This window comes from Rattus norvegicus, chromosome 18 (genome assembly GCF_036323735.1).
Source record: "Rattus norvegicus strain BN/NHsdMcwi chromosome 18, GRCr8, whole genome shotgun sequence".
Classification (NCBI taxonomy): domain Eukaryota; kingdom Metazoa; phylum Chordata; class Mammalia; order Rodentia; family Muridae; genus Rattus; species Rattus norvegicus.
Genome location: NC_086036.1, coordinates 50562584 through 50575314, shown reverse-complemented (window position 1 = coordinate 50575314; position 12731 = coordinate 50562584). Strand labels below are relative to the sequence as shown.

At 44.7% G+C, this 12731-nt stretch overlaps 1 protein-coding gene across 6 annotated transcripts in view; it reads left to right on the top strand.

Annotated features, from left to right (window-relative positions):
• Zfp608 (zinc finger protein 608) overlaps positions 1–12731 on the top strand; it is a 107977-nt gene that overhangs the window by 35705 nt on the left and 59541 nt on the right. For 5 of the 6 annotated variants that reach the window (XM_039096782.2, XM_039096785.2, XM_039096784.2 and 2 more), the window contains one exon: positions 9807–10062. In XM_039096782.2, the coding sequence (XP_038952710.1) occupies positions 9807–10062 (256 nt within the window). Of the gene's footprint in view, positions 1–27; positions 4344–9806; positions 10063–12731 lie in introns of those variants that run through there. The other variant, XM_063277300.1, reaches the window with a different exon arrangement.

The following is a 12731-nucleotide window of genomic DNA, read 5'->3' as shown; positions in this document are numbered from 1 at the left end:
GTGAGGCAGCTTTCTTTAGCCACTCTTACAAAGGGGAGGGCATGGGGTCAATACACGGTCCTTTTGTCAGAAAAAACAGGTCCTTATATTTTGACTAACTCTGTTGCTCCCCACGACTTGTATAGGGAGCTATTATGAGGAGCCCTCATCCTCAGCTTTGGACTGTTAGTTCTTCTCTTCCTCCTCTTCTGTTTTTCTGAAACAGGTTCTATGGAACTAAGGATGACCTTGAACTCCAGATATTCCTCCCTCCACCTCCCAAGCCCTGGGATGACAACATGTGCCCCTACATGCCCAGGTGCTTGTTTTTATTCAATGTGAAAAGCTTAGCACCATTTTTACTAAAAGATTTAAAAAAAAACCCATCTGAGTGTGTTAGCACACACCTGTAATCCCAGTTCTTTAGAAGGTGAGAGTTTGAAGCTAGCCTGGGCTACACAGTGAGTTCCAGGGAAATCTAAGGCTGAAGTGTGAGACATTATCAACAGCAAATTGAGAGAACGTTTTTAATGACACCGGTGGTTCCAGTTAGTATTTTATGAATATTAAAGACTATAGCGGAGGCATCTCCTACCGTGGACGTTATTCTGTGGATAAACTTGCTCAGAGGATACTTAACATACTTTAGAAAAAAAAATTGTTCTCACTAGGCAGAGACCTATTGGGTTTTAAAATCTGTTCTGTTCTCAGAAGGGAAAATAAGCTTGAACTTGGGAAATGCAATTTTTTCGTGGAGGAGTTGTGTTATGGGTTTGGGGCAGAACTTAACCCAAGCGTGAAGCTCTGGGTGAGTCTGACCCTCAAAAGCAAACATACATAGAGTTTGTGTGATAGTGAACTTGGCAGAGGCCAGTACAGGCATTACTGGGAAAACTCACAACTTCTAGTTTGTTTATTGTTCTTCTACCCCGAACCCCCACTCCCTGGCTTTCCCTTTATACTTCAGTTTCATCATTTCTCACAATCAAATAAGACTCACATTTGTCTTTGAGTCGAGGTGTGGTAGGAATGACTGTGTTGCAATATGTCCTTTAACTAAACGGGTAGGCATTTGATACCAAGATACAAAAGGTCAAAACTCTTACCCTCTATGAGTTCTAAGCCTTTGCAAGACACTGCCTGAGGGCTTGAGGTGACTCAGATTTTTCCTTGTCCTTTGTCACTAGCAGCATATATTGTACAATGCAATATATTTTACAGGACTGCCTTTGGGTGGTTGGAAGAGATCACCTAACCTGGGTAGAGAAAGGATTTTAGTTAAGAACAGAGACAAGAGGTTTTTCTTCAAATAGACTTCCCTTTTTTCTTTTTAAGATTTATTTATTTTATGTATATGAGTATACCGTTGATGTCTTCAGACACACCAGAAGAGGGCATCAGATCCCATCATAGAAGGTTGTGAGCCACTATGTGGGTGCTGGGAATTGAGCTCAGGACCTCTGGAAGAGCAATCAGTGCTCTTAACTGATGAGCCATCTCTCCAGTCCCCAAATAGACTTTCTTGTCCCTTCTTCCTTATCTATCCATCCTCTAAGAAGTAATATCCACATCTAGCAGGGTGACATGAGACGCGGCCATTTATTCCTCTATTTCAACCTGACTTCATTAGAGTTTAGGAACCCTGAGTTCAGTTGAGTTGAAATTGACCCCTTGACTCCCACAGGTACCCCTTGCTGAACAGCATCAGAGATCACTTCTGAGATGCCTTCGTAAAGAAATGGGAATGAGACTTAATTGGTTGAAACAGCATTTGGGTGGAACTTTTCCCCCCCGAACTCCGCTTTACACCAAGGGATAGATAGTAAAAGAAAGAAGGCGGCTGTTCTAGTACCTGCTATGATCTCCACCACCTTTGCCTGTGGCTTGCTTTTATATTTTAAGAATCTCTGGAAACGATGTGAAAACCAACCATTGACTGCTACTATTCAGAGCACACCCTGCTCACTTTCAGAATTGACTGAGTGTCTGTGGCTCGGCAGTGGGGCAGACATTTATGAGAGAACCCGGAAGAGACTAAGCACGTAACAACTCGTGGGATATGGGGGAGGCTTCTTAAGACCAAATCGGTATGAAATCACATCCTGAGCATCTTTGAGGGGAGATTTAGTTTAGCTTCAAAAACAAAATAAAAACAAAACAAAAAAATTTAAAGCATTGGGCTGAGTGGTGTAATTATGCTGTCAGTGCACACTCATACCTTTGATGGCACTTGGAGAAGAGACAAGGCTAGACAACGAACTTTAAAGACATGCTGCTGTTTAAGCATGTTTTTTTTTACATGTGCTTGTGCATAGGGCCATTTCTGGGATGACTCCTGATGACAGTGACAACCCCGCCCCCACAAGCAACATGCTAGCCTAGATTGTTGACATTCTGTGTGTCCAGCATTCTGTTTGTCTTGGCTGGAAATGGAAGCAGTCTTCCCGGCCCCAGGGCATGAGAGCCATGGTTTTGACTAGGTTTTCGCAGCATCTCAGCTATGGTTTCTCCCCTTGATGCTATTGAGAATGGAGTCCAGGGTTTTTCATATATGCTACTCTACCATGCAGCTATACCCCACTGTTCAAGTGTATGTGTGTGCGCATGTGTGTAAGGTTTACGCACCTGTATGTATTATGTATATTGATTTGCTTCTGCACACCGTCTGAGAGGGCACAGAGGGTATGCTCAACCATTATCTGCATCATTCCCTCAACACAAAACCTGAGCTAGGAGACGTCCAGAAAGCCCCAAACTATCTCTTGTCTGTGCATCCATCCTCCTCGATACCACAGGGTTTACAGGTGTGGGCTCAACCGTGCCCAACATTTTTTCATGGATTTTGGGGATTCAAACTCAAGTCCTCTGTCTCTGGGGCTTAGTCCTTGCCTTAGGGCTAGGGGTTCTGGAGAGATCACAGTATTTGTGTGGAAATATCAAACTGTAGGCGTTTAAATAACTCAGGTGCCTGGCTTCCTGTGTGCACAAAAGGATAAGATAGTCCCTATGGAGGAGGCTTTCTCTCAGTCTCAGGCTCTGTTTTACATTTAGAGCAGGTTGCTGCTTTTGGTTGACCTTGGCCAGTTTAAATTCTGGCTTGGTTGCTCACCCTGAGAGACCCTTCATCCTCCTCACCACTTTGTGAAGATCAAATGAAAAAAAAAAAACCTTAGTGCACAATATAATCCTGCCTATGACGTCTGTCTGAAAACTATCCTAATCCCTTTACGTCCTGTGTGTTAAACTGGCTCAGAATGTGAACTCTTTCTACAAACAAATCTAAAGCAACAAGCAGGCAGGGCTTTTGAATTTTTAAGCTCTGGATAATTTGCCTTCGTGTTGGGGTTCTTGTTTCTGACTCTATAAAGTGGCAAAAGTGGAGACTCTGGGTTGGAGGTGAATGGGTCCCTTAAGTCATTAACATCAGTTTGCCCCTACCCCTTTATTTTTTGCACAGCAAGTACCAAACCATAAATTGCACTGATCTTGTTTCTCAGAAGTGTCTACTACACTTAGCAGAGGCTAAACTAAGAATAATGACCGAAGCTGGCGCTGTTCTGGTTTGTCCACCGGAGATGGAAATTTAAACGTGATTAATTTTGGAGAGGAGATCAGGGTCTAAGGAACATGTTTTTAAATCGACCCGACTTTGCTAATGCAACAGTGACGTCAGTCAGCAGCTGTCTAACACAGATTTGCTGCCATGTCATCAATGGTCACCTCCAAAAAAGCCGGGATTTCTACTCATGGCAGAGCAGTCTTCTGCCTAATGCGTTTTAAATTAAGAGGTGACTGTGGGCAATCTAATAAAACAGCCAAATACCAGGATATGAAGAAAATATGAGCCTTAAGTACCCATGCCCCAGCATGCTCCGAGAATCAAAACATTGACTCTGTGCAAACTGAAACACCACTCCTCCCGCCTGTGGCGGTTGGCAGTCTGAGAATCCCAGGATCGAGGGGTTAACGGCAGGACCGTGTGGAGATTTGTGAGAACAGATGGCAGAAACCTAGGTGCCTTGTCAGGGTTCAACCCCGATGCAGGCCAATAGGAGTGGGGGATGGGGGCGGGGTGCTCTCTGCCTTAAGGATGCTCCTCTGTGGGAAGCCCTGGGCTCCTTTCTCAGTCCTTCAATGCAGCACTCGATGGCTGTCTCCTGTAGCAGAGCCACGTGGATGTGTCTTTGTTGGTTCAGAGTGCCTGCTGCATTGCCCCTCAGCCCAGCCCCGGAGACCCCTCTGTATTTGCTTTGGGTTTCCTGGTAGTGCAGACCCACCCTGGCTGACACAGTCAAATGTTGGATGATGAAAAGCAGCCACCAGCCTTCCTGGCTCATCAGCACTCAGGAAGCCCTTGAAATAAGGTGAACAGAGAAAATATTGCCAGGACCTCTGCAGGGTCGCCCCTCGCCCCCACCGCGCGCCCCTAGCCCTCTGATTACATACACTAAGTGCTGGCTATCTGTGGAAATAACCTCTTCCCCGCCTCCCTCCACCCCTCTGCTCCCGATTCCCTCCGCCCCCTGCTCTTAGGCTCTCTGGCGTGATAAATAGCCAAGGCTACTGCACAGCGTGCACCAACACCTGGGAATAATCATGCAAAAATAACAGTGAGAGACTGCGGCGCGTCTGTTCTTGACATTAACTTTCCTCAGTTTGACAGGCTGCCACCACCAGCTGTTAGACTTACGAGTCCTTTTTCCCCCCCTGCCCCCTCCACCTCCACCCCCCCCCAGATGGCTGCTTTCCTCTTTTGGGCTTTAATAGGTTACATCAGTGTCCTATCAAGATGACAGTCAAGAGTTTTGACCAAGGAACCCTTGCTGTAACTGGCCAGTACTTTTACACCCCCCTCGTCTTTAATTTTCCGCTATTAGTGGCATGTAAGCCCAACCTCTACCCCGTGAGTTTTAAATGAGGGCTTAGCTTATTGGAAGTATGTTTCTTCCCCAAAAGGTATGTAAAGTTGTCATTCCTGAACTGCTTTTTGTACTAAAGCCTAACCTTTGGCCTTTAGGACCAAAGCACTCATCAATTTCCCTTCGCTCGGGTCTCAGACGTTTTTGCCATGATGGCCGCACTGGCTCCTACTTACTGTCCTACACCCTGAATTAAGGTTGTGTGTGTGACTCCCTGTCCCGTCATCTAGGGACTATTTGTGGTTCTTTTTTTCCAGATGAAGGCAAGAGTCACATAGAGATCCAGTGCCCTGCCTGAGCAGCCACAATGAGTAACCGAGCTAGGTTTCCAACTCTAAAGACTATATTGTCTGCACCACACTGCTGATCATGAGTGTCTCACCTCTACACTCTTCCCTTAAACACAGCTCTACGACTGAAGTTGTCATTTCAATTCATTTATGATTAATTAGCGTTGACTGATTCTCTTCATGAAGCTTGTTAGCCTTGGGGGATAGGGGCTCAGGCCCACTCTTTTTTTTTTCTTCTTTCTTTTCTCTGCCTTTTTTCCCATTTCTTCCTTTTTGTTGTTGTGTGTTGCTCAGGGTTTCGGAGTAGTAGCTCTTTAGTGGATGTGGGGTTTGATCAGGAGCAGACTTTTGTGAAGGCTGTGTGAGAAAAGGCACAATTGGAGATTGGAAGACTTCTTGGCAATTCGGGGCTCATCAGGACCTGGGGTGCTCTGATCTTTGCTAGGATACTATGAAATGGGTGTGGGCCGCACCAGCGGACGGCTGCCAGCTGTCAGTGTTTGAAAGAGCCCATGTTTCTCCAGGCAGAGCTTCTCTGGGTTAAGCCCCCTTTTCTTATACTTTTAACACATTTCAACCAAACTTAGCTATATGTTTAGAGGGGGTTACAGATTTATGTTAAATATAGTAGCATATGAAAGTAGCTTTGTAAGGTTGTGTGTAGGGTTTAGATGGCTGTAATATCAGACTGGGGAATCTGCCACTCCTTAAGACATAGTGTTTACAGAGATGCACCAGTCTTCCAACCTGTGCAGGTGTTGGTCATCACTTAATACCTTCTTTTGAACTGTCCCCCATGCCGAACATTCCTTTTGCATGAGCTCTCTCAGTTTTCCTTGCAACCCAGTGGGTGCGATGGCCATTACTACCCCTTTTCTTAGATTCTGATCCCGATGATAGCTGTCATTAACTTGGCATGAGTTGGTAGAGCCAGGACTTGAACCTGGGCCTCCTGTTCACAGAACCCCTTCAGCTGCCCTGCTCAGAAGCTGCTGCCCCAGACAACAGACAGGCCTGTGGAAGCGGTGTGCAGTCCCTCTAACCTAACAAGCTTCATTGGCTGAAGAAATTATGGCCTCAGTGTAGATCAGTGGCCTGAGAAATGGCTCAAGTGGAGTCGATCTATTTGTATAACTATTAAGGCAGGGTGTGGGTCTTACAATCCCAGAACTAGGAGAGGAGGAGAACGCACGGATTGGAGGCAGATTATTCTGTCTAAGGAGACCCTGTCTCCACAAATACTAAATGAACTTTAATACATCCTTTAAGGTCCTGCTCATGGATATGGTATGCCTGTTTGATAAGACCATGACATAAATGAGAGGACTGGAACCTTCTCAGAGGACCATTTCCACCAGGCATTATCTGGTAGAAATTCCTGGCCATATTTTCTGAACATTCCTCTCTGTTTTAGTCTCCTGAGCTAGGTCATTCTCTTGTGACTGTCCTACTGCCAAGTGTTCTCTCCTGGCCTGGCTGACATCAGAACTAGCTTATTGTTCTTGCCCAAATGTGGGACATGAGTTTCCCTAGAATTGAGTGGGTTGGTCTAGGTAGCCTCCTTGCTGGAACATTCCATGATGGCCTCAGCCAATGTTTCGAGGCACGGACACACCGAGCTGCCCGTGGTTGATGTGAGGAATGTGGGCTCCGTGAAGTGCCATTCCCAGTCCTTTGAGCTAATGGAAACTCAGATTCTTCTCTAAGCTCCTAAGTGTTTGCAAATAAGAGGACTGCTTTTTGAAAATAGCAAATCTGCCAAATAAAACACTCTGGGAGTGACTATAATTCCCATCCCGAAAGCCTTCTTTCCATTTGGTGACCCAGAGGGAGGAGGACCTGTGGAAGGCCACATGGGTGGTCTTTGTGCCCCACCTCTGTAGGACTCCTAGGGCTGTGGGAGAGAACAGTTCTTCTGGAAACCGCAGTAATGGGTTCCATAGGAAAAGAGAGAATACTTCACTTTGTCCAGCAAAGATCTGCATATTTGAGATTATATTACCTACCAGGTGTTAAGGCCTTTAGATGATTATCATTTTATGAGTAAGTTCATATTTATCGTCAATCTCTGAACCTTCTTCATTCCCTTGTTTTCCTTACATTTGAATTGTGTTCATGAAAATAAGCACGATTGGCTTCTTATTCGGATGCCTTTCTTACCAAGAAATCCATATTCTTCAGGAATTTGAACCTAGGGTCATGAGTGTCTCACAGTAAGTAAGAGCATAGACTGAGTCTGCCTCAGACCCTGAGTTTTGCTCCCCCCCCCCAGCAACAGCAGCAGCAGCAGCAGCAGCAGTAGCAGCAGCAGCAGCAGCAGCAGCAGCAGCAGCTCCACAGGAAAAATTTCAAAGGAAATTTGAGTTTTGGAATTATATAAATATCACAAATATTATAGGGTGTGTCCGATCTGTCTCTAAGTGAAACCAAGTTGAATTTAATGCAGAAACAAGTGTGATAAGGTTTGCTTGCAACATTGGGAGGCTGAGGAATCCATTTTCAGATTAAAGAATGTGGAACTTAGTTAGAGAGGTTAAAGGATTAGGGAGGGTCACAGACTAATTAGCTTCAGGTCCAGAGCCAAAGTCCTAGTGTGAGCGCACGCTGTACCCAGAAAGGGCCTGTTCATTATCCACTGGGTCCTTGCCTTCAGAATCTAAACCACGGCTCTCCCAGACTCTTTTTCACACATCAACTCAAGAGTCTTTGTTCTCAGTATTAGTGTGGACTGTGAATCAGGTCACCTGAGGCTATTTTCAGGAAAGTGTTCCCTATTTGTCCTTTTGGCATCAAACCATCGCCTCGCAGTTTTTAATTTGGTAGCGTGATTCTGATCTCACAAACAGCTTTTTATCTGCATTAAAGACTGTAGTTAGGGTTGCGCTCCTCTCTCTCTCTCTCTCTCTCTCTCTCTCTCTCTCTCTCTCTCTCTCTCTCTGCCTTAATTTTCTTCCGCAGAACCCTTTCCTCTTTATCAGCCCCCCACTTTAAACCGGAACTTGCTGCGCGAACTTTGACCCACATTAAGCAGCAGTAACTCGAAGGCATAAATCACCTTATCTAAGACTTGGCCCTGCTGAGGGCTTTTCTTTCTGGTACTGTGTGATGATGAGGATCAGGAATGCAGAACAATAAAAGGCAAGGAGCAAAAGAAGTTTTATGGCAGCTTTGAGAGCAGGAAATTAAGTTTCTTTAACATGCAGATGGGTGAAGGGCTGTTCTCTGGCGTCTAGAGTAGCCTCAGAGGAAGAAATGCCAGTTTGTCATTTTAGGTGGGATGCAAATGGTAGAGGGTCCTCTGGTCCTTTCATCAGAGCCCACCCAGCCTCTGTCATTTAAGAAGAACAATTTCTCATCCGACTCTTTTGAAATACTTTTCTCCCCCTTGCAACAAAGACCATGTAATATTAAATCTGTAGTCAAAGACTGCAAAGTAGACGCTATGAAGCAAGGGATGCATGCACAACAGATGGAGTTTTACTAGGTCAACCATCTGTGTGTCCTCCTTAACATTTACTGTTTGCTAACCCAACTGATAGCAAATGCAAGATGCCATTGTCTGTGCACAGTGCATTGGTAATCCCGAGTCCCAGTATACAGGTGTGTCCCTCTCTGTCCTCTTCTCAACCAACGACCTGTTTCCAAGGTCAAATCGGTGCTGTTCAGTAGCTGTACTAGCAGCTGTTACGTGAGCCAAATAAATGGCTGGCTATGTGTCTTGTACATACATGAGCTTTGTTTTCATCCCAGCTGAGCATCTAAGCTGGAGAAGAACACCTCTGTTGCTTGTCTAGGGGCGCCAAGGGGGACATTGTTGGACAGCTAAACCTTGTCCTTGGCTGCCGATCTCACTTCTTTTGGGTTTTGAGATGGGGCTGCCAAGGTTTGGTCAAGCTCCTCATTTGCCTTGATAAGATGAGCCACTGAAGGCTTTGTGGTTTGGAGAGCTCAGGTTATGTTGATGCCAGGCACACACATACTTATTTATCCTCTTTATGAATTCCTGCTAAACTTCACGCTAGAACACTTAATTAGGAATTGGTTCTTAACACAGGCTAATATTCAGTTTATGTGCCTCAGTGTGTATAATCAAGTTATAAATTTTATGTATTCAGCAGAGTAAGTTAATATATTTTAGTACTGATTTAATTCATTATGCTTTATAAAGTACTCTGAGAATAATTGTAAGTCCATCTCCTTTATTTACATGTCCAATAACATAGATGTTGTTGTTTATTAGCATTTATCAGAGTTTCCCCTTTTAGATAATGTTATAATCTTGAAAAGGAGGTTCCTGTATGAATGGGAAGGAGTGTTAATTTTACAGAACATTTTCCATTCACGTTCCCAGAGACTAAGAGGTGGTCCATTGGTGAATTTAGAAGGCCTGCTTCTCCTTCAGGAAGCTAGCTCTCCCCTCTTCACCTTCTTGGACTTGCAAACACCAAAATGCTGGTTTCTGTTCGCCTTCTGTTTTGGCGCCCCGAAAGCACTCCAAGCCTAGATAATTGCAAATGGAATGTGGGATAAGGGGCTGTTCTAGAAGCGATGTAAGCAGATTGCAGTACAGAGAACTCCCAGAATGCATCACCCTGCAGTAAGCCTGTCTGTCTTTCAGGTTGACCCCCTGTTTACAGTGCCGGCACCACCGCCGCCGATTGCCAGCAGTCTCGCACCTCAGATTCCGCCCTCCTACTTTTCCCCATCTTCATCCAATATTGCAGCACCAGTCGAACAGCTTTTGGTTCGGACTCGGTCCGTGGGTGTCAATACGTGTGAAGTTGGAGTAGTGACAGAGCCAGAGTGTCTTGGGCCCTGTGAACCTGGGACCAGTGTCAATTTGGAAGGGATCGTGTGGCACGAAACAGAAGAAGGTAAATATCATTTATTTTTATTTATCTCCCTCTGCCCTCCTCTCCATGATGTATCTCTGTTCATCTGTGAGGGGAATTTATTTTCCTTGTGCTTTGAGAGGGCAGAAAGTTGGTTTGTAGGTTCTCTGACTTTTGGGTTACACAATGATGCTTAACCGTCGTGTGTGCTTGGCTGCCTTTACCTGAAAGATGAGTCGGAGCCTTAAAAAGGCTTCTTCATACTGCGGGCTAGCATGGAGGATCTGTGAAACTTGGGGTCAGAAGCGACTGTCTCTTAAAAGGTATCAAGGAGACAGAGCTCAAGTTCATTTTATTTGTGATATGCCAGCCAATCTGTCTGTTTCTATGTTGTGGGGTCTTACGTTTCTCTACCTACCCACTGAATCAAACAGTGCCCCTTGCCGATAGTCAGGGCCATTGTCTTGATGCAGCTCAGAGCTAATGAAGCTAAGGCTAACGGTTTAAGGCCCAGTTGAGCCAGTCATCTCTTCTGCATCCCCAGACAGAACCTTTCTTGCCCCTTAACTCAGCAAGATGTTTGGCAAGCGCAACCCATTAGTCACCAGGGAAACGCAGCCCTGGGAAACTGGATGCCTCCACCTCCACCTTTGGGAATATAACTCAGTGTACCAGCCATGCGGATAGTCCACATCAGGTCACCATGTCTCATAGCACATGACGCGGGGCGTGTCAAGTGGCATGCATCACTAACAGGCCAGAAGATAGAAAAGAAGCTCCCAGAATGCTCCCAGGGAGCAGCCCGCACACTAGTTGTTTCAAGAGGACCATTGGAAAATGAACATGGGGAACCTTTCTCCCCTTTAAGCTAGGTTGGCCAAGGGCGTATTCCTCTGAAGGCTTTATTGCTGGACAGAGTAGTAGCTCTGACTGTTTTAAGAAGGAAAGATTGGAGAAATCTGTGAATTCCACTGTAATATTATATGTATTCTTGTATGGTTTGGTTCTTGATAAATAATTTAAAAACAAAGATTGTAGGCAGTAATGAGGAAGAAAGAATTAAATACAGTAAAAGGGACTGAAAATAGCTATGGCGTTAGTTCTTGTTTGTTTAAATAGAAATGATACCTAAAGTTCAATTTGACTTTAGAACATTTTTTTTTCCATCTTCTCTATCTTTGCATTTTAGCTTGGGTTGGCTGGCACTCTGAAAAGCCACTTAATACAATACTGTGAGAACACAGGGCTGGGAGGTGATGCGAGAGCAGAGAAATTTAATCTTTTCTTATCCTGCCTGTTTGTTTAGGACCCACTTCCAAGACCAAGGGCCAGTTATATCAAATTCTAGGCCCCAGCCCTCAGGCTGTATGGTTTTCCTCCCTAGGGTTCTCCCTGTAGAACAAATGGTGGTCGTGGTGGGGGGGTGTTCAGGCTGATCCTTCTTCTTGTGGAAAGAGAATCAAGACATGAAAAACATCACTTATAATTAGTTACATAAAGATTTTCAGCAACAGGGGTAAAAAAATGATTTGAAGAGAATACGAGCTAACTTTCATAAACTTGAGATTGATATTTCTTAGAAAATTCACTCATTAAAGTGAGGCGCTGTCTTCCTGGTTCTTAATGGGCTTAATGCTTGTCATGATTTTATTTATGTAAGCGTGGGATAGGACAGGTTTCCTGCGGTGTAACCTCACTGGGTGGTAGATGTTATAAAATTAGCCGCAAGCTTTCTGGGACAGTTTGGGTTATTTTTCAGTTTGCCAAGAAGTCTGTTTAGTTTTGACTTTTAACCTTGGCCTCTAATAAAAGTGGATTATTTGGAGCAGAGGTTGTTGTAGGGTTGCGTGAATGTATAGCCAAAGAAGTCCATACATTGAAGCAGAATCCAGATACTCTGACCCTGGATTTAAAGAGCTTGAAGATACTGGTTTAATAGTATACAAATAATGAAAGCCATAGAACTTTCAGCCCAGCCTCTAAAAAATGATTTTTTTATTTTAAAAACCTTTTTTTTTGAGACAAAACTTCAGTCTGTATTGGAGTCTGAACTCATCATGATCCTCTGGTCTTCGCCCTTTTGAGTGTTGGGATTCCCAGCATGTGCCACCATGCCTGATGATCTCCAGATAGAGAACTGGCTTTCTATGCCTCCACCCAGTCATATCTGTGGATGTCTCTGCACAGTCTCATGGCTAGAGAATCAAACCATAGTAGCTGAGCATGGGCAGACCCAGTCTCCTCATCGCCTCACAAGTCCAGGTCACGGCACGTGCGGATGTCTCCTGTGGTGCTGTAGAACGTAAGGCCTCGTCTTTACGGAGGCCTGTGTCTTAAGATGTGTATTTAATATACACCCATTTTCAAGAAGCTTAATTTACTTTATTTCTTTCTCAGTACAGTGTGCTGAAGGCAGTGTCCCCATTTTAAAAATTCAACTCAAATGACTCTTTCCCCTTTTCAGGAAAAGTAAAGATATTTGGAGGCAATTAGTCTGCAGAGCTCAGAGAGGAGGGACTCGGGGACTGAGGAAAGGGAAGGGCAAAGAAAGATGCGAGAGTTTGTCCTATGAAGTTTGACAAAAGAAACGGGTGCTTACCCTCACACTTGTGACACTGTCAGGTGCCATGAGCTGAGTCATAGCCATTCCTACGATCATAGAGAGTGTCTCACACACACACACACACACACACACACACACACACACACAC